The sequence below is a fragment of the Orcinus orca genome, chromosome 6, assembly GCF_937001465.1.
Source record: "Orcinus orca chromosome 6, mOrcOrc1.1, whole genome shotgun sequence".
Taxonomy (NCBI): Eukaryota; Metazoa; Chordata; class Mammalia; order Artiodactyla; family Delphinidae; genus Orcinus; species Orcinus orca.
This window is the reverse complement of record NC_064564.1, coordinates 50,831,394-50,850,716: the sequence shown is the minus strand read 5'-3', so window position 1 is coordinate 50,850,716 and position 19,323 is coordinate 50,831,394. Positions and strand designations below refer to the sequence as shown.

Below are 19,323 nucleotides of genomic sequence, written 5' to 3'. Positions count from 1 at the left end.
TCCTTTTCTCATTCTATACTGTCCTCACATTTGATCACTTCTTCAGTTCCATGCTTTACACTTCGTGGGATTGCTTGTAAATTGCCATCTCCAGTATCCAATGGACATTTGCACTGAAATGCCTACTAGTTAACTATAGGTAATATCTACTGCTTTTATTTTTGTATCCTCACATGGCTTGATCCACCTTCTACTGGGGGAATTCCATTTTTCTCCCTCTCATTGTAGCATTCAACCTAACTGATATTCATTTCTACTACAAATCAGAACTATTTTTAAAATAAGTAATAAAATTTAATTGAAATATGAATTAATTATTGTTTTTAGGTTACTCTCCTTAAAAAAAAATCAAAGTTATAAAAAGCAAGATTGGATTAGTTATGTTCATGTCTGTGTCCTGAGGGCAACACAAAACCTGGCTAGAGTTAGTCTATTTTTATTTCTAATGTGAGAATCATAATGATGGTCAAGGAATTGTAACACATTCTTTAATCATTTTGCACATTCAGGCTTGGTGTTTCTTTTTTAAAGAATAAACAAATGAAGTTTTCTCTAGTAAGACTTTAATGAACAAAGAAAACTCCTAAACTGAGTTAATACAAAGTATATATTTCTTCTCTTAACCACAGTGTATACATGCACATAATATTATGTAAATAAAAATAATTTAAATCTTTATAAATAGTGAAATAAATATTAAAATAGATAAATAAATGTTTAAGTAGATAAGTAAGTAGATAGATCAGCATGGGCATCTATGAGGGACGAGTGCCTGTAGAGTAGAACATCATGTTGCTTAATATTCCTGAAAACACTTGACAAATTAATTCAATTCAGGGCATGATGAGAGCAGAAATGAGAGTCTTTGACATGGCAGCACAGGTGGCAGTGTGGTCTTGTTAGGCAGTGAGAATCATTTCTCAGGTTGAACCAGGTGTGTGTCATTCCTTCTTCCTGAGTCTTTCTTGCAAGTTTGTTGATGAAGAGAAGGATCTCATGACTTCTGCTCTGACAATCTCCCAGGCACAAGGGCTGTACTTCTTCTCTTGCAGATAGACAGTGATTCTGTGGAAGTATTTCCTCACAGCCAGGATGGAGTCCTCCTTCAGCAGGGGAGTCCCTTCCAGCCCCGCCTCCTGCATCAGACAGGCTTGCAGGTCAGTGAGCTGCTGATAAAGTGCAGTGCAGAACTTGTCCAGGAGGGTCTCATCCCAAGCGGCAGCCGAGCCCTCTGTGCTGAAGAGCTGGAAGGTCTGCTGGATCATCTCATGGACGACAGCGATGGCTTGAGCCTTCTGGAACTGGTTGCCTCCAAACGCCTCCTGGGGGAATCCAAAGTCATTTCTGTCCTTCAGGCAGGAGAAGGGGGAGATTCTCCTCATCTGTTGCAGGAGCATCAGGGCCCTCGTGTTAGCCAGGCTGTGGGTCTGAGGCAGGTCGCAGCCCAGAGAGCAGTTGGAGTGGCAGCTGAGCAGCACCAGGGCCAGGAGTAAGGACAAGGTTGGGGCCATCGGGGATCCTGCAGATGCTGCCGGCCTGGCTGAGGTGGGGACTCTGTGAACCCTGCTCTCTAGGTTCTCTGAAGACCTTCCTTCAGGCTTGGGTCTTAAATAAGAATGTATTCATTTCCATTTTCTGAATATTTCTTGTGACTTTCTACTTCTGTTTTTGCTTTTCATTTTGCACTCTCCAAATGGGTTAGGGCAGTGTTTCGCAAATATTTTTTTCCATTATTGCCTCTGCCCCTGCCCACAGAGCCTTCTTAGATAGTTTTTCCTAATTGCCTCCGCAACATTAAATTTTGATAACACATATGTCCTGTGTATGTATTTATGTACTCCATGGATATCTCTACTCTGTACATACGAAAAGTGCAAAGCTTACTCTTTGTATTCACTGCAGGATTAAGAATGACAAAAAGTTTTAAAGCTATTGAATTTTTTTTTTAAGCTATTGAAGTTTTAAAAAATTTTTGTCGGAGTAGAGTTGGTTTAAAGTGTTGTGTTAGTTTCAGGTGTACAGCAAAGTGAATCATTTATACATACGTATATCCACTCTTTTTTAGATTCTTTTCCCATATAGGTCATTATAGAGTATTGAGGAGAGTTCCCTGTGCTACAAAGTAGATCCTTATTATTTATCTATTTTGTATATAGTAGTGTGTATATGTCAATCCCAATCTCCCAGTTTATCCCTCCCCCCCTTACCCCCTGGTACCCATAAGTTTGTTTTCTTCATCTGTCACTCTGTTTCTGTTTTGTAGATAAGTTCATTTGTACCCTTTTTATAGATTCCACGTATAAGCGATATATGATATTTATCTTTCTCTGTCTGACTTATTTCACTCAGTATGACCATCTCTGGGTCCATCCATGTTGCTGCAAATGGCATTATTTCGTTCTTTTTTATGGCTAAATAATATTCCATTATATATATATGTACTACATTTTCTTTATCCATTCCTCTGTCAATGGACATTTAGGTTGCTTCCATGTCCTGGCTATTGGAAATAGTGCTACAATGAACATTGGGGTGCATGTATCTTTTCTTCCCTTTTTTCTCTATTTTTTAATTACTTTTTATTGGAGTATAGTTGCTTTACCGTGTTGTGTTAGTTTCTGCTGTACAGCAAAGTGAATCAGTTATACATATATCCTCTCTTTTTTGGGTATTCTTCCCATTTAGGTCACCACAGATCACTGAGTAGAGTTCCCTGTGCTATACAGTAGTTTCTCATTACTTATCTATTTTATACGTAGTAGTGTATATATATCCATTCCAATCTCCCATTTCATCCTACCCCCTTTTTCCCCCCTTGGTATCCATAAGTTTGTTCTCTGTATCTGTGTCTCTATTTCTGCTTTACAGATAAGTTCGTCTGTACCATTTTTCTAGATCCACATATGAGCAATATTATACGATATTTGTTTTTTTCTTTCTGACTTACTTCACTCTGTATGACAGTCTCTAGGTCCATCCACATCTCTGCCAATGGCATAATTTTGTTCCTTTTTATGGCTAATATTCCACTGTATATATATACCACATCTTCTTTATCCATTCATCTGTTGATGGACATTTAGGTTGCTTCCAGGTCCTGGCTATTGTAAATAGTGCTGCTGTGAACATTGGGGTGCATGTATCTTTTTGAATTATGGTTTTCTTCGGGTATATGCCCAGGAGTGGGATTGCTGGGTCATATGGTAGTTCTATTTTTAGGGTTTTTAAAAATTATTTATTTATTTGGCTGAGCCGGGTCTTAGTTGCAGCATGCGGGATCTTTAGTTGCAGCATACGGGATCTTTTTGTTGCGCCATGCAGACTCTTAGTTGTGGTATGCAGGATCTAGTTCCCTGACCAGGGATTGAACCCAGGCCACCTGCATTGGGAGTGCGGAGTCTTAACTGCTGGACCACCAGGGAAGTCCCTATTTTTAATTTTTTAAGGAACCTCCATACTGTTCCCCCTAGTGGCTGTATCAGTTTACATTCCCACCAACAGTGCAAGAGGGTTCCCTTTTCTCCACACTGTCTCCAGCATTTATTGTAGGTTTTTTGATGAAGGCCATTCTGACCAGTGTGAAGTGATACTTCTTTGTAGTTTTGATTTGCATTTCTCTAATAATTAGTGATGCTGAGCATCATGTGCTCTTTGGCCATCTGCATATCTTCTTTGGAGAAATGTCTATTTAGATATTCTGCCCATTTTTTAAAGCTTTTTTAAAATATAAATTTATTTAATTTATTTTTTGGCTGTGTTGGGTCTTTGTTGCCGTGTGCTGGCTTTCTCTAGGTGCAGTGAGCGGGGGCTATTCTTTGTTGCAGTGCGTGGGCTTCTCATTGCAGTGGTTTCTCTTGTTGTGGAGCATGGGATCTAGGCGCACAGGCTTTCGTAGTTGTGGAACGCAGGCTCAGTATTTGTGGCTCACGGGCTTAGTTGCTCTGCGACATGTGGGATCTTCCCAGACCAGAGATTGAACCCATGTCCCCTGCATTGGCAGGCAGATTCTTAGCCACTGCGCCACCAGGGAAGTTCCTTCCACCCATTTTTTGATTGGGTTGTTTGTTTTTTTGTTATTGAGCTGCATGAGCTGTTTGTATATTTTGGAGATTAATCCCTTGTCAGTTGCCTCGTTCACAAATATTTTCTCCCATTCTGAGGGTGATTTTTTCATTTCGTTTATGATTTCCTTTGCTGTGTAAAAGCTTTTAAGTTTAATTAGGTCCCATTTGTTTATTTCTGTTTTTATTTCCATTTCTCTAGGAGGTGGGTCAAAAAGGATCTTGCTGTGACTTATGTCATAGAGTGTTCTGCCTATGTTTTCCTCTAAGAGTTTTAGAGTGTCCAGTCTTACATTTAGGTCTCTAATCCATTTTGAGTTTATTTTTTGTGTATGGTGTTAGGGAGTGTTCTAATTTCATTCTTTTACATGTAGCTGTCCAATTTTCCCAGCACCACTTATTAAAGAGACTGTCTTTTCTCCATTGTATATTGTTGCCTCCTTTTTCATAGATTAGGTGACCATAGGTGCATGGGTTTAACTCTGGACTTTCTATCCTGTTCCATTGATCTATATTTCTGTTTTGGGGCCAGTACCGTACGGTTTTGATTATTATAGCTTTGTAGTGCAGTCTGAAGTCAGGGAGCCTGATTCCTCCAGCTCCATTTTTCTTTCTCAGTATTGCTTAGCTTTTCATGGTCTTTTGTGTTTCCATATAAATTGTAAAATTTTTTGTTCTAACTCTGTGATAAATGCCATTGGCAATTTCATAGGGATTGCATTGAATCTGTAGATTGCTTTGGGTAGTATAGTCATTAGCACAATATTGATTCTTCCAATCCAAGACATGGTATCAATACATCTCTCCATCTGTTTGGGTCTTATTTATTTATTTATTTATTTATTTATTTATTTATGGCTGCATTGGGTCTTGGTTGCTGCACGCGGGCTTTCTGTAGTTGCGGCGAGCAGGGGCTACTCTTTGGTGCAGTGTGTGGGCTTCTCATTGCGGTGGCTTCTCTCACTGCAGAGCCCGGGCCCTAGGCACACGGGCTTCGGTAGTTGTGGCATGCAGGCTCAGTTGTTGTGGTGCATGGGCTTAGTTGCTCCACGGCACGTGGGATCTTCCCGGACCACGGCTCGAACCCTTGTCCCCTGCATTGGTAGGCGGATTCTTAACCAGTGCACCACCAGGGAAGTCCTGTTTGGGTCATCTTTGATTTCTTTCATCAGTGTCTTATAGTTTTCTGAGTACAAATCTTCTGCCTCCTTACGTAGGTTTATTCCTAGGTATTTTTTGTTTTTGATCTGATGGTAAATGGGATTGTTTTCTTGATTTCTCTTTCTGATCTTTCATTGTTAGTGTATAGGAATGCAAGAGATTTCTGTGTATTAAGTTTGTATCCTGCAACTTTACCAAATTCATTGATGAGCTCTAGTAGTTTTCTAGTAGCATCTTTAGGATTTTCTCTGTATAGTATCATGTCATCTGCAAACAGTGACAGTTTTACTTCTTTTCCACTTTGGATTCCTTTTATTTCTTATTCTTCTCTGATTGCTGTGGCTAGGACTTCCAGGTTTATGTTGAATAATAATGGTGGGAGTGGACATCGTTGTCTTGTTCCTGATCTTAGAGGAAATGCTTTCAGTTTTTCACCATTGAGAATGATGTTTGCTGTGGGTTTGTTGTATATGGTCTTTATTATGTTGAGGTAGGTTCCATCTATGCCCACTTTCTGGAGAGTTTTCTTCATAAATGGGTGTTGAATTTTGTCAAAAGATTTTTCTGTATCTATTGAGATGATCATATGGTTTTTATTCTTCAGTTTGCTGATGTGGTGTATCACACTGATTGATAAGCTATTGAATTTTAATTTAACTTTACAACTAAGTTTTCAGAGTGACTTTTAATTACTATATTTACTTATATAAACAGGAATGTAGCAAACTACATATTCAAATAAAATTTATAAACATTATAGTACTACCAAGGTATAGATATACTTAAAAATCATTCAAAACTGCTCAAAATCATTGAAATTTTGAAATTATTTTCTTAATATTTATTTTTAGGTACTTAATTTTTAATTTTGCTTCATATCATACAATAATTTTTTTTCAGAAAATAATTTTTAATTTCACTACTGCTAGATATTCATCTAGATATTGTAAACATTTTTTTCTGTTAAGCACTTGCTGTAATTATGGATGTGTTTAACAATTTCAGTAGAATTAAATGATAAAATATAACCTTTTCTGTATTTAATATGCAAATACAATTTTCTATTTGTATTTAATTCCCATAGTGCAAATCATACTGAGACTCAAACATAAGCAACATCCACAAGACAGCCAATGGGAGCTCAGAAGTAAGTGAAGGCCACGTCTCACAATATTACTTTGAGATCAAGCAAATGATGGAGAGAAAGTCCTCCGGTGAGCCATCAAGTCACCATAGTTTGGAGCACTGATCGTGTATGCAGTTTGTTTATCGTCCATGAACTCAGTGTCAACGCTTCTTGTGTGTATGATACATAGGAAAACCCAAAGACAAAAATGAATACTAAGGAATAAGATTTTGTTGTATAGGGTTAAGCTTTGGAGTGCCACAGCATTGTAATAGCAAAATTTGTCATACCCCTAAAAACTAATGTTTGTACCCATGGAAGCAGTTAGCATCCCCACTGAGAATGCATGATTTAGCAGTCATCATCAATTTGAATCTTTCTCTCTATTTTTGCTTTAAATTTCAAATTTCCCTAAGGATTTTCAGAGGTGCCAATCCAAGTCTATCCTTTTCAAACCAAAGGAAACCATCTTCATAATTAATTTAGAACTGAATAAATATTATGTCTTGGAAAGAATTAACTTTCAGCTCCAATCTTTAATACTTTTTATTTTGCAGTGGAAGTTATGTTGCTTCAGCCCTCTACATTCCCATCTTCAGACAATAGGTATGTGACCATCTTTGGCAAATCAGCTCTGCAGTAACTGGACTCTGTCTTATTCTCTGTGGTATCATGGGCACCAGGCGCAGTGTAATCACTCAACAGGTAGTTTTAACTAAAGCAGTTTCTTAGATTTTCTCCTCCTACTGGAAGTCATTTGCAAATGACCAAGCTGTTTTGCTTCATCAGGGCCATATTTGCTGGGATTATAATCGAAATGGCTAATATTTCCACTCTTCCCTTACTGGTATCAGTCATGCCTACTGAGTTTATTGCTAAAACCACTAGGATTATGTTTCCTTTAAGGTGCATATGGTTCTGGGCATTCAAGTTGCAGCACAATTTTCAGCCTTTGCCTGGCACTATATTAAACTCATGAGGATGGCCTCATCTCTAATTTGCCCTCTACTAGGTTATAATAGAAAAGAACTAGCCTGGTGTCATATACAGAGCCACCTATCTGAACTCAGACTCTTCCTGAATCTGACAGCTCACAGTACCAGACACATATTACTCCTTAGTGGATCTTTATTGATGTGGCAATTACTACGTTTCTCCTGAGAATCTTTGGAGACTTTTCACAAGAATGATGAGTGATCTGTTGCATCCTGTATCTTCGTTCCATTCCATGTGAGAGTGGGCTCCTTTCAGTTTGATTTCCAAAATTTGGCCGGTAATAACTAAAGCATGACTTCAGGTCCAAAACCATGAGTTTGGATTCTGAGTCCTTGGTCTGCTCTTTTTTTCTGCTAACCTGCCCTTTCATCTTTATTTACTCAGCATGAATGTATTCTTACTTGTAAATGACAGGTATGTAGCCTTTAAAGACCTTTATGTTCTTAAGGTTTGGTACCCCACAAGATTCATTAAAGTCCTAATCCCCAAAGTGATGGTGTTAGGTGGTGGGCCCTTTGGGAGGTGATTAGGTCATGAGGATGGAGGCCTCAAAATTAGAATTAGTGCCCTTTTAAAAGAGGTCTCAGATAAATCCCCCAGTCTCTGCCAAGGAGAAGTGGACAGTGTGTGACCTGGAAGCAGGCTTTCAGGAGAACTGGACCACGCTGACACCCAGATCTTGGATTTCCAGACTATGGAACTGTGAGTAGTTTCTGCTCTTTACAAACTACCCAGTCTATGCTATTTTGTTGAAGATGCCCAAATAGTAAGACATGTCCTGACCTATTGTATCCTCAGAATACCTTCCAGGAGTGTGTAAAATACCTAAAGGGAGAGACACCATCTTACCCAACCCCCGTTTCCTAGACAGCTAGTCCAGTCCCTATCATTTCAGGAGCTCAGTCATATATTTGATAGATATGACGTGAAAGGACAATAATCTACACATACTTTAAAATTCTTTATGGTTCTACAAGGGAAGTTACAATGGAATATTGTGTGAGGTATTTTTTAAAAGACTTTGCAGCTCTATTTTCTTCAAGTTAGCATTTTCAGTATTTAGCAGATAAGGATGAGAATCACGGGCCTGGACATGAATGGAAGACCCACTCTCCACTTTTAGTTCAGTCATCCTCAAGTACTTTCAAGGAGCTACGTGGCCCTACTTTTCTTGTCTCTCTCAGGCAAAAAGGAAACAACTTGTGTCTATACTTGTGGATATTTTCCTTGTTAGTCTGTGCCTTTGGGAATGAACTTGAATGCTTCTTTCAAAGAGTCAATCACGCTGTGAACTCTAATGAGTGACATCTATGTCATCATACCTAAGTTGAAATTGTGTAGTCAGACCCCAAGTCAACTTTTTTTTATAATGTGAGTGTAAGCAAGAACATTGTTTTGGTTTCTTTTCTCTAGAATGTCATTAGTACAAATAGTATAAAAATGAAAAGTAGTCTTATTCATTGAACTTGTCTCCTCTTCCATTAGTCACCCAATAACTTCTTTGCACTTAGATTCCCATGGTAATAGATTCAGGCCAACTAATGTGAGCAGAGGTGATATTGCCCTATACTGTCTTGGCCCTTGAAAACATCCCATGTAATCCCCATACTTTTTCCTTTACCACTGAGTGGAATAGACTCACACACCACAAATCGGAAATCACACGTTGAATAGAGCAACGCCACACAATAGAGGGCACCCATGTCCCTACATCACTGTTTAGAGGAGGCCAGCTAGAAAATTCATCTGATTAGGAATGCCTGCATTTTTCTCTTAAGGATGGAAAGATAAATTTCTATGATGACCCAATTACTGACATCTTTCTGTTTCTCTGTGACAGCAGCTAGCATGAAATTAACTGACAAATGTCTTGAACAGCATACTATGCTAACAACCTTTCCATTTTAAAATAAACGTCATAGTTGGAAATCCAAATACCCTCCAAGAAGTTACACAGATTTTAGAAAGCACATTGTAAAATTACTTGTATAAGAAAATAGATTGTGTTCTTCTTTGTAAATATATTTTTGTAAACTCGTGATACTTCAGATATTTTTCAGCATGTGCAGAAATATGAGTGGACGTATCTTAGAGGACTAAACAGACAATAATCATTTGAGTAGAAGTGTCACAGGTGTACCTTTCTTCTTTATTTGTTGACAGTAATTGGAGAATTATTACATGAGAGAAAGGAACACTTTAATTTCTCCTCTGATAACCTCCCAGACACAGGGGCTGTATTCCTTTTCCTTCAGATAGAGATGGATTCTTTGGAAATATTTCCGGACAACAGTTCCCAAATATGGACAGTCCAGATTGTCATTTTCCACTTGCTTATGCAGTAGTTCCAAGGTGTGATCAAGGCTAGAGGGTGGTTTATGGAGTAGGGTGTTGTTCCAAGCAGCTTGGCTTTCTTCCTTGTTGAAGAAGTTACCATCTGCTGGAGCGTCAGATGGTGGTAGCTGGTGCCTTGAGTCGTCAGGATTTCTGTGATATTCCCTCTTTTCCAAGGAAATTTGAAGTCGGTTCTGTCCTCTAGGCATGACTGAAACGGGATCTTTTTCATCTGTCTCAAAAGTATGAAGAGTTCCCTGTTCTGCAGGCTCTGGATCCAAGGCAAGTTCCATCCAAGAGGGCGAGCAGGGATGGAGCAGAGTATCACTCCTGCCACTAGCAAATAGATCTGGGCCATTGAGAATTTCAGTGGTTCACGAGATGGCCGCGAGGGGGCGCGCGGGCACCACTAAATAATTAGCCGGAAGGTTCCTTCCTTGGAACCCGGGACGGCGCGCTCTCTAGGCGGCGGCTAACGGGCGCCGGATGTCTTTTGATGGGTTCGGCTAGGGAAAGGCTGACTTATGAGAGTTTGCAGTTTCCGCGGTTTGGGCAGCCCGAGAGAAAGTTGAGTTGCATCCTCACGGAGCAACTTTATACTGATTTAATAGTGAGAAAAAAACTTGTCTTCGCGATGCTGAGTTCTCCAGTGGGAGGCTTGTCGCGGCCGCGCCAGCGACAATTTTGTCTGGTTGGAAGCTGGAACCTTGCGTTTTCGGGCTTTCCCCTGAGTTTTGTGCTTTATTTTCGCACAGAAACTTGAGCGAGGCCATTTTTGGGAAAGAAGCCGTTTTCTGAGGGGTTTGAAGCTGGGAAGCGAGTTGGGGCCGATTTTACAGATTCGGAATCGTTTCTGGCGCTATGCTGCCACGGCTCAGAGAAAGGGGAAGGCGGCGGCGGCGATGGGACGCCCGGACGGTGTTGGGGACGCCCTGGGGGTGAGTCGGAGCACGGCCACCACCGGGGCCGAGGACGCGGGAGCTGAGCGCGCCTGTAGATGCTCTGGGACTTCATGGTGTCTTTCAAGGATACAGCGTTAACGTGGGGGAGGAAGTACTGAATAACTGAAAGGTAGGAACATTAAAAAACTCACAGGGGGCTTCCCTGGTGGCGCAGGGGTTGAGAGTCCGCCTGCCAATGCAGGGGACACGGGTTCGTGCCCCGGTCCGGGAGGATCCCACATGCCGCGGAGCAGCTGGGCCCGTGGGCCATGGCCGCTGGGCCTGCGCGTCCGGACCCCGTGCTCCGCAACGGGAGAGGCCACAGCAGTGACAGGCCCGGTACCGCAGAAAAAAAAAAAAAAACTCACAGCATTTTATTTTTTATATTTTTAAATTAAACTTACATTGCGTGATTAAAATTAAATATTTTAGAAGTTTTTATATTTTAAGATATTTTCTGAAAATATTTAAATCTTGAAGGTAGGATATTAAAATATACGGGTATTAAAACAGCATTTTATTAAACTATTTAAACTATAGTTTCTTTATACTAAAACAAGAATTTAATATAATTTTACTTTCCTAGCTTTAATGGAAGCAAACTCATTAATATTTTCAAGACTACTTCTTTACTTGTTTGAGAGAACTGCAGTGTTTGACAATTTCTTGTGACTCTATGAAGTCTTAAATAATTTTTATTTAACTCGAGTTTCTGAAACCCCTTTCCCAGGACTCCAGCTTGACTGTAGTGTAGAAAGAAGAGTTATTAGTGTCCTGGACAAGAAGCTGAGGACATTTACCAGGTCTGATCTTCTCATTTTCTCTGGTAAGAATTTTATAGACTAAACAGAAATTACCCAAATTTCACTGGCAATGTGAAGCCTTCCTCTGTAAGACTGTCAGCGTCATCCAAATGCAGGGTCATTTCTGTCTTTATTTAAAATTTTGACATTTTCTTCAGCATGTATGTTGTGGTGGTTTCATTTTTATATATTGCGTTAAAATATGATTTATCTTGATCACTTAGATTTGGTGCCTTCTTACATTCCATGCTTGAGGGAAGCCCTCCCTTTCTTTACCCAAATAGCCAGGAAATAGATTTCGAAGTAATGTTGTGATCTTCCATAGCTAAAAATATAGGAATGTCCCATTTCTTGTCACCCTCTGCCCCATGTACATTTTATAACCCATTTCCTGGTCCCCATAACATTTAAAAACACCTTTGTCTTAAAATAATATCACCAGAGGTGGCCTGAGACTGAGGATGAGGGAAGGGACCGTTTATCTCATTTATACTATTCACAGAGCAGCCATTTCTCCTCGATGCTGGTTCTCTGCAAATGTTTCAAGTGCTGTAGGATTTCTCTCCTTAATGTACCAGACACTGCTCTAGGCCTGGAAACTTGGGCTTTGCTCCTTCGCAGTCCAGAAGGCAACCCCTCTCCTGCAGTTTGCATTTGGAGCCTCAACACGCAGACCCCTGACAGCGTTAAGGGAGCGGCAGTCAAAGCCTCTCTTGGCGGGGCTGATCATGGACTCTGCAAGTTACTATATGTCACATTAATGCTAAAGGCAGCTATGTTCACTAAATTCAGATTCTCAGACTATAATCTGCAAACTTCATTTAATCTTTACATTTGCCTGTGTGACAACTACTTGAGTTGTCTCAGTTTTTTAGAAGAGGAAATCAAAATCTGATGTCATTTAAATTGAGGAGCCCCAGATTTTTGTCAGAGTGGAGCCTTCTGCTGCTCCCAGGCCCTCCTCTTCATCAGCTCTGAGCACTGGCCCTCAGCTGCACTGAGCACGTGGTGCTTCCCTCATCCTAATCCTGCCTCTAAAGTCTGTCTTCCCTGCTCCCTGGAGGTCAGTCACCATCCCTGCCTTACTTTTCTGGAATCCACATTGCCAAGCACATTGTCACATATATATGTGGTGAGCACACTTTTGGTGACAGAAGGAAGAGAATGGTATGAATTAGACCTTAGTGTTAACATTTATGCCACTCTTATCCATAGACTATGTCTGGAAACATGAGCTATGACTCCTATAAAGTCATGTGGAAGAATTCAAATCTAATGTCTTAGCCCCTTAAATGGGAAATGGAGAGAGGCGAGGCTAGTTGTATTTTGGTGCATTACAAAGCATGAACGTACAGTAAAATGTCAAATGTCTAAGTACTCTTATTAGAATTTAAAAAGACACAGACTGAGACTCAGATTTTATTTCAACCTTGGGTCTCATTTGGATGAGTACATCCTATTGGATTTATACTCTGTCCTTTTCCATGAATGTGTTTAATTTCCAGTGTAATACACAAAAAGGCATTGAAGTTGCGACATTATCTGTTGCCGATAAATTGAAGAGAAATTGGAAAAAGTGGAAACAACATTGGCATGAGTACAGAATTGAGAACCTTGTACTATTTAAGAATCTCATTTGCAGGCAGGTACTCAGAGCAGCTGGATACAGGCTCCCACAGCCAGACACCTGCATCACCAGGCTCACCGGGGCCTGCCACCCTCCTCACTGAGGACACCCAGGATGATGTTCTCCAGCCCTGTCTGCACCCTTAGCTGTGACCAGCCCTGAACCTTGGCCTGCCAAAGCAGGAGACCCTCACAAGTTCTGCACCTAATGGAAGAATCTTTCCATTGTTTTCCTGCCTGAAGGACAAGAATGTTTTCAGGTTCCTCCAGGAGCAGCCAGTTGCAAATAGCTCAGGCCACCTCTTTCTCCATGCAGTAATCTAGCAGATCTTCAACTTTTTCAGCAGAGAGGGATGATAATCCTCATTGGACTGATCAGCAGCTAGAATTGTTGGCGACCTGTTTGGTGCAGAAAATGGAGATGGAAAGACTTTCTGAGCAATGAGGACTCCAGCCAGACTTTGAAGAACTCCTTCCAAAGTACCAGGCTCAGGGAATTCCCTGGTGCTCCAGTGGTTTGGACTCGGCGCCTTCACTGCTGTGACTCGGATTCAGTCCCTGATCCCACAAGCTGCTGGACGTGGCCAAAAACAACAAAAAGGACAAAAAAAAAAAAACAAAATAAACACAAAGTACCAGGGTCGATCTGAGAAGCAAAGTACACAACTGCTGTGCCTGGGACATTGTCATACTGGAAGTTAAGACGTGAAAATTAGTAAATGCTTTCTTTGCATTAATAAGCTCATCAGAAAACTCAGGAAGTTGAAAAGGAGACTTAAGCTTCCACAGTATGTCTCATCTACAGTCCTCCCTCAGTACCGGAAAGGGAGAGGTTCCCGGACCTCCACGGATACCTTGGATCTTCAAGTTCCTTATATAAGCTGGTATAGTATTTGCATATAACCTACATACATCTCCCATATACTTTAAATCACCTCTAGATTACTTATAATACCTAATACAATGTAAATGCTATAAATAGTTGCTGGCACATGGCAAATTCAAGCTTTGTTTTTTGGAACTTTTTGGAACTTTTTTTTCAAATATTTTCAACCTGTAGTGGTTGAACCCATGTATTTGGAGGGCTGACTGCACTTATTAGTGGCCTCAATCTTGTAAATATTTACTCAGTTCAAAGACTTTTTTGTCTGCTTCCGTTAAAAAATATATTGAGTCATTTTGGCAGATTTTTATCAATAATAAGAAACTGTAGTTTTGAATAGAAAGAAATTTCATTTTAATTTGTAATAATTAGTATTTATTATCTTAGGATAATTGCTATATTTGCAAATTTTACTATTTATGTTATAATATGACAAGCTTTGCCTTTTGTTTTATTTTGCTTTGTGGGGCTGCTTTATATATTAAGTGCTCAGTCTTAACTTTTTTTTTTTTGGCCGCACGCGGCATGTGGGATCTTAGTTCCCTGAGCAGGGATCACACCCATGCCCGCTGCAGTGGAACCACAGTCTTAACTGCTGGACTGCCAGGGAAATCCGCTGAATCTTACTTTTGCTTTTATTTTCTTATATTTTTATTGGAGTATAATTGCTTTAAAATGTTGTGTTAGTTTCTGCTGTACAATGAAGTGAATCAGGTATATGTCTACAAATATCCCCTCCCTCTTGGACCTCCCTCCCACCCATCCCCATCCCACCTAGGTCATCACAGAGCACCGAGCTGAGCTCCCTGTGCCAAACAGCAGGTTCCCCCTAGCTATCTGTTTTACACTTGGTAGTGTATATACATCAATCCTAATCCCCCAGTTTATCCCACCCTCCCCTTCCCCCTCCACCATGTACACACTTCTGTTCTCTATGTCTACGTCTCTATTCCTGCCCTGCAAATAGGTTCCTCTGTACCATTTTTCTTGATTCCACATATATGCGTTAATATACAATATTTGTTTTTCTCTTTCTGGCTTACTTCACTCTTTTGCTTTTAAAGAGGTGCAAAGTGCCCTTAAACCTTCAGTCACCCTTAAAATCCAAAAGGCACATAAATAGTTTCGTCAATTCTGTTTATGTTTTTGCCGATATCCCAGTAGGAACTGAAAGGAAATGCCATTTTTTGATGCCATTTCTTTCCTGGAAACTTGAACTTGCCACCATGGGAAACCACTGCTTCAGCCAGCAAACATGGAATTGCCACACAGAGCCTATATCTTCTCATTTTTCACTCTGGATCAAAATGTCACACAGGTGCTTCAGATTGGCAAAGTCTTATTCAAGTGCCTGCATTCTATCTGCAAAGGAGGCTAGAAATTTGCATTGGGTCTCCTACATAGGTAAATTAGTGTTCTATTGATGCATAATTAATAACCTAAAAATTTAGTGGTGTTAACCACTAGTCTATTACCTAACAGTTTTTATGAATCAAGAATTTGAGAGAGCTTTCAGTGGGCTCAGGGTCTCCCATGAGGTGGCAGTCAGGATGTCAGCTGGCCTGCAGTCACTTGAAGGCTTGACTTGGGTTGGAGGATCTGCTTCTAACATGGGTCATTCACATGACCACTGGCAGGAAGCCTCAGTTCCTCATCACAGTCACCTGAGCCCCTCCACTAAGCCCTGTGATGTGTCCTCACAACAGCTGGCTTCTTCCAAAGTGAGTGATGAAAACCAGAAGTGGAGAAGGCAGTAAATTGTTTTATGACAGTCTTATAAGTTACACACCATCACTTCAACCTGTGTTGTGTATTGATTAGAGGGAAGTTGCTACATCAAGCACATAGTCAAGGGAAGGGACAGGAAAGAGTATGAGACAGTCTGTGAATATATTTTAAAACAACTGCAATGAAAGAAATAGGATTCATAAAGTAGGCATATCCCTTCATGTAGAAAGGCTGTTGTACAGATGATGGGTGGCCATGAGTATGATGTCAGAAGAAGAATCTGTGATGATTTATTGGCTATGGGCTTTGAGGAAGTTGAGAACTCAATGATAATGTCCATGTCTCTATCCTGGGCTGCAGAATGATTGGGGCCCATTCACACAAGGAACATAGAAGGGCGAGAAAGTTTGGAAAATATGTATTCAATTTTGAACACGTGAAGTGGAGATATTCTAGATATTCTAGCATGTAGAAATATGGCTCTAATGTTTGGAGATAACATTCTGGGGAAAGACATGCATATGGAGGTCACAATCATAGAGAGGACATTTGGAACTATTTGGGAGGTTGAGAGTGTATGTGCAGAGAGGATGAAGTGTGGGACTAGCACGGAATTTTGAGGAACACCAATTCCCTAAGATGAGAGGGAGCAGTCAACAAAGGAAGAAGAAGAGGAGGGGCAGAAAAGCAGAGGATGGTGGTGACATGGAGACCAGATGAGCATCAGACCTTAAGATGGAGGGTGTGGTAACAAGTGTCCGATGCTTCTGAGATATCAGCTGAGGCTGCCTGACAGCGATCTCTGATCTCAGTAACGTATTGATAGTTTATTATAAACTTTGGCTGAGCAGTTTTATTAGAACAGGGAGGTTGAAGCCAAATTATGGCAATTGGAGGAAGGAGGTGCATGTGAAGAAATAGGGACAGATAATCCAGAGAACGTTGAAGAAGTTTGGGTGTGAACAGAATGACAGAAGCAAAATAATACTAACAAGTGGTCATAGGGCTGAGGAATAGTCATGTTTAGGATAAAATGAAAATTAAGCACATTTAACGTTGATCAAAACTAGCCAATAAAAAGAAAGATGTTGATACAGGAGAGAGGATGTAACTGATAAAGCATAAACATCTTATTAAAGTCCCCTCTGCTTTTCTATCAAAGGAATCATTCTGAAGAACTAAGCCTTCTGGAATTGTCCCTCTGGTGTCACAGAGGTTTTGCACCCTGAGGCAGTGCGCCAGGCTGACGCTTGGAATGGGTAAGAAGGACTTTATTTTACAAAGTGATGTAAAGTCTAAATGTGAGAATGGCAATGGGCCAAACTTCCATCTCTCTTCTCTGGCTGATCAGTTTCATCAAGGATGTTTATCGATGCTGAGGATGTAAAAAATGTGTTCTTAAAATCAATGTGCTTGCATGCCCCTGGATAATAATCATGTACCCTCAGGGATACCAGTATCTAGGTTTGAACACTGATACACATATATGTATATATTTTAATATTTGTTTATTTATTTTGGCTGCGCTGGGTCTTAGTTGTGGCACGGGATCTTTGCTGCGACATGCGAGATCCTTTAGTTGCGGCATGTGGACTTCTTAGTAGTGGCATGTGGATGCTTAGTTGTGGCATGCATGCAGGATCTAGCTCCCCGACCAGGGATCAAACCCAGGCCTCCTGCATTGGGAGTGCAGAGTCTTACCCACTGGACCCCCAGGGAAGTCCCTGAACACTGATATATTAATGGATACCAGTATTCAGTGGCTTTACTGGTCTTTACTTACTCACCTGGAATCTCTTTCCTTTGGAGCACAAACAAATAGAGTGAAATTTGTGGTTTTGGAAGAAATTGAGACCTTGTTTCCCCTCTAGAGGTCAGTCCAAAATAGTTTTTTTAAACAATTTTTATTCTTTTTTTTTTTTTTCATTTATTTTGGCTGCACAGGGTCTTAGTTGTGGCATGTGGGATCTTCATCACGGCATGCGGGATCTTTTAGTTGCTGCATGCGGACTTTTAGTTGTGGCATGGTATGCGGAATCTAGTTCCCTGACCAGGGATCGAACCCAGGCCCCCTGCATTGGGGGTGTAGAGTCTTACCCACTGGACCACCAGGGAAGTCCCACTTATTCTTTATTTTTTTTTTTAATTTGAAGGCCATTGAACCAATGGTACCCTAAGCATGGACTGGTCTAAGTATTTGCATCAACAGTTCCTTTAATCAATAACCAGTCTTAATGAGGGCAGTGAAAATAACCGCTTGCTGAACTTCATGACCAGTGAAAGTCTGTGAAGTTCTGTATCTCAAGAGCCAAAATATTTTCCCTTAATCCCTGAGTTTTCCTGTCAAGTTGTTAATGAAGAAAAAGACCCCACTTGATTCGAAGGTCTAAGTTATATATTATTTATTTTCCTGTTATCTTTGAAAAGGTCAGAAGGAAGATATTTCTTTTAAATGTAATCTGCTCGGACTTCCCTGGTGGCGCAGTGGCTAACAGTGATACTCAGAGTGATAGCGCTTCTCGTATGATGGCTCGGTCAGCAAGGCAGAAGCAGCATTACCTTTTATGACCACGCCTCAGAAATCACAGTATCATTTTTATGTATTGTAGATGTCACAAACCCATTCAGATTCAAGGAGAGAGGAATTAGACAATATATCTCTTACTGGAGGATTTTCAACATTCTAGAAAAATATGTGAAATGAGGGAAATGTTGCTGCCATCTTTTAAAAATACAATCTGCTACAGTCCATAAAACGTCACATCCTTTCACATGTATAATACATTCATCACTTCTCAAAACCTTCCAAAGTCTCATCTTATTATGGCAAAAATGCAGGTCCAGAGTTTCACCATCTCCGTCAGATCAAGGTGTGGATGGAGTTCCTCAGGCACAGTTCCTCTAGCACTGCTCCTTGGGTGCCATTCTTCTCAATGTGAAGCCCTGTAATCTAAATAGAGAGGTTATTTGTTCCTTTACTCCCAACATGCAATGGTGAGGCAGGCATAAGATACTATAATAGTCCCATTCAAAATGGGGTAAAGCAGAAAGCACATAGCAGTCACGGGCCTATTGTAATTCGGCTCCCTATTAGGGCAGGTGGTGTCAATGTTCAGATTAGGGCTCAGTTCTAAGTCTCTGGGAGTTATTCTCCAAGGCTAATTTTTCTCCTTTCTGGCTTCTTGGCTCTGCCTTTTAAGTTATCCTTCCTTTCCCACAAGAAGTGCTTATGTTTTACATCGTGTAGACTTGTCATCCTGCTTCCTTTCTGGAAAAGTTTGGGGATCTGAAGCCCTGTTTATTGTGTATGCTATTACTTTCAGTCTAAACTGATATAATTACTGTAACCATTTACTGGGTTTGCTGTATATCGGTTTATAATGAATGCCATTGGATAAGAGGCACACCCACAAATCTCTTCAGATATATACCCTTTTTCACCTTGGGCTACCCATGAGTCTCCAGTGAGACAGCAAGTTGGTGTTTTAGAGCCATGTCACTTAATGGAGAGAATCTGTGAGGCATTCCCTAGGATCCTCAGAAGGCCCTTTGTTTGTTTGAAAGACTCTCTGAGACACCACCTAGATCTTTCTGAAGTCTTAAAGGATTTTACACTCATACTCAATCTGATCTGATAAATAGGGCTTGTTTGTTTATTGTTGTA

The 19,323-nt window shown here is 40.5% G+C and overlaps 2 protein-coding genes and 1 pseudogene across 9 annotated transcripts in view; all 3 read right to left on the bottom strand.

Annotated features, from left to right (window-relative positions):
* KLHL9 (kelch like family member 9) overlaps positions 1 to 19,323 on the bottom strand; it is a 153,676-nt gene that overhangs the window by 23,279 nt on the left and 111,074 nt on the right. For 5 of the 8 annotated variants that reach the window (XM_049711064.1, XM_049711054.1, XM_049711062.1 and 2 more), the window contains one exon: positions 12,840 to 13,447. The exons of 1 other annotated variant lie outside the window; for it this stretch is intronic. The gene's annotated coding sequence lies outside the window, so the exon portion shown is untranslated. Of the gene's footprint in view, positions 1 to 12,839; positions 13,448 to 16,909; positions 18,610 to 19,323 lie in introns of those variants that run through there. 2 more of the 8 variants (XM_049711059.1, XM_049711060.1) reach the window with 2 other exon arrangements.
* Positions 942 to 1,511, bottom strand: LOC101274041 (interferon alpha-1-like). The gene has a single exon (XM_004275040.4). It carries the CDS (start codon positions 1,509 to 1,511, stop codon positions 942 to 944), a length of 570 nt encoding a protein of 189 aa, XP_004275088.2.
* Positions 9,459 to 11,266, bottom strand: LOC101274278 (interferon alpha-8-like; annotated as a pseudogene).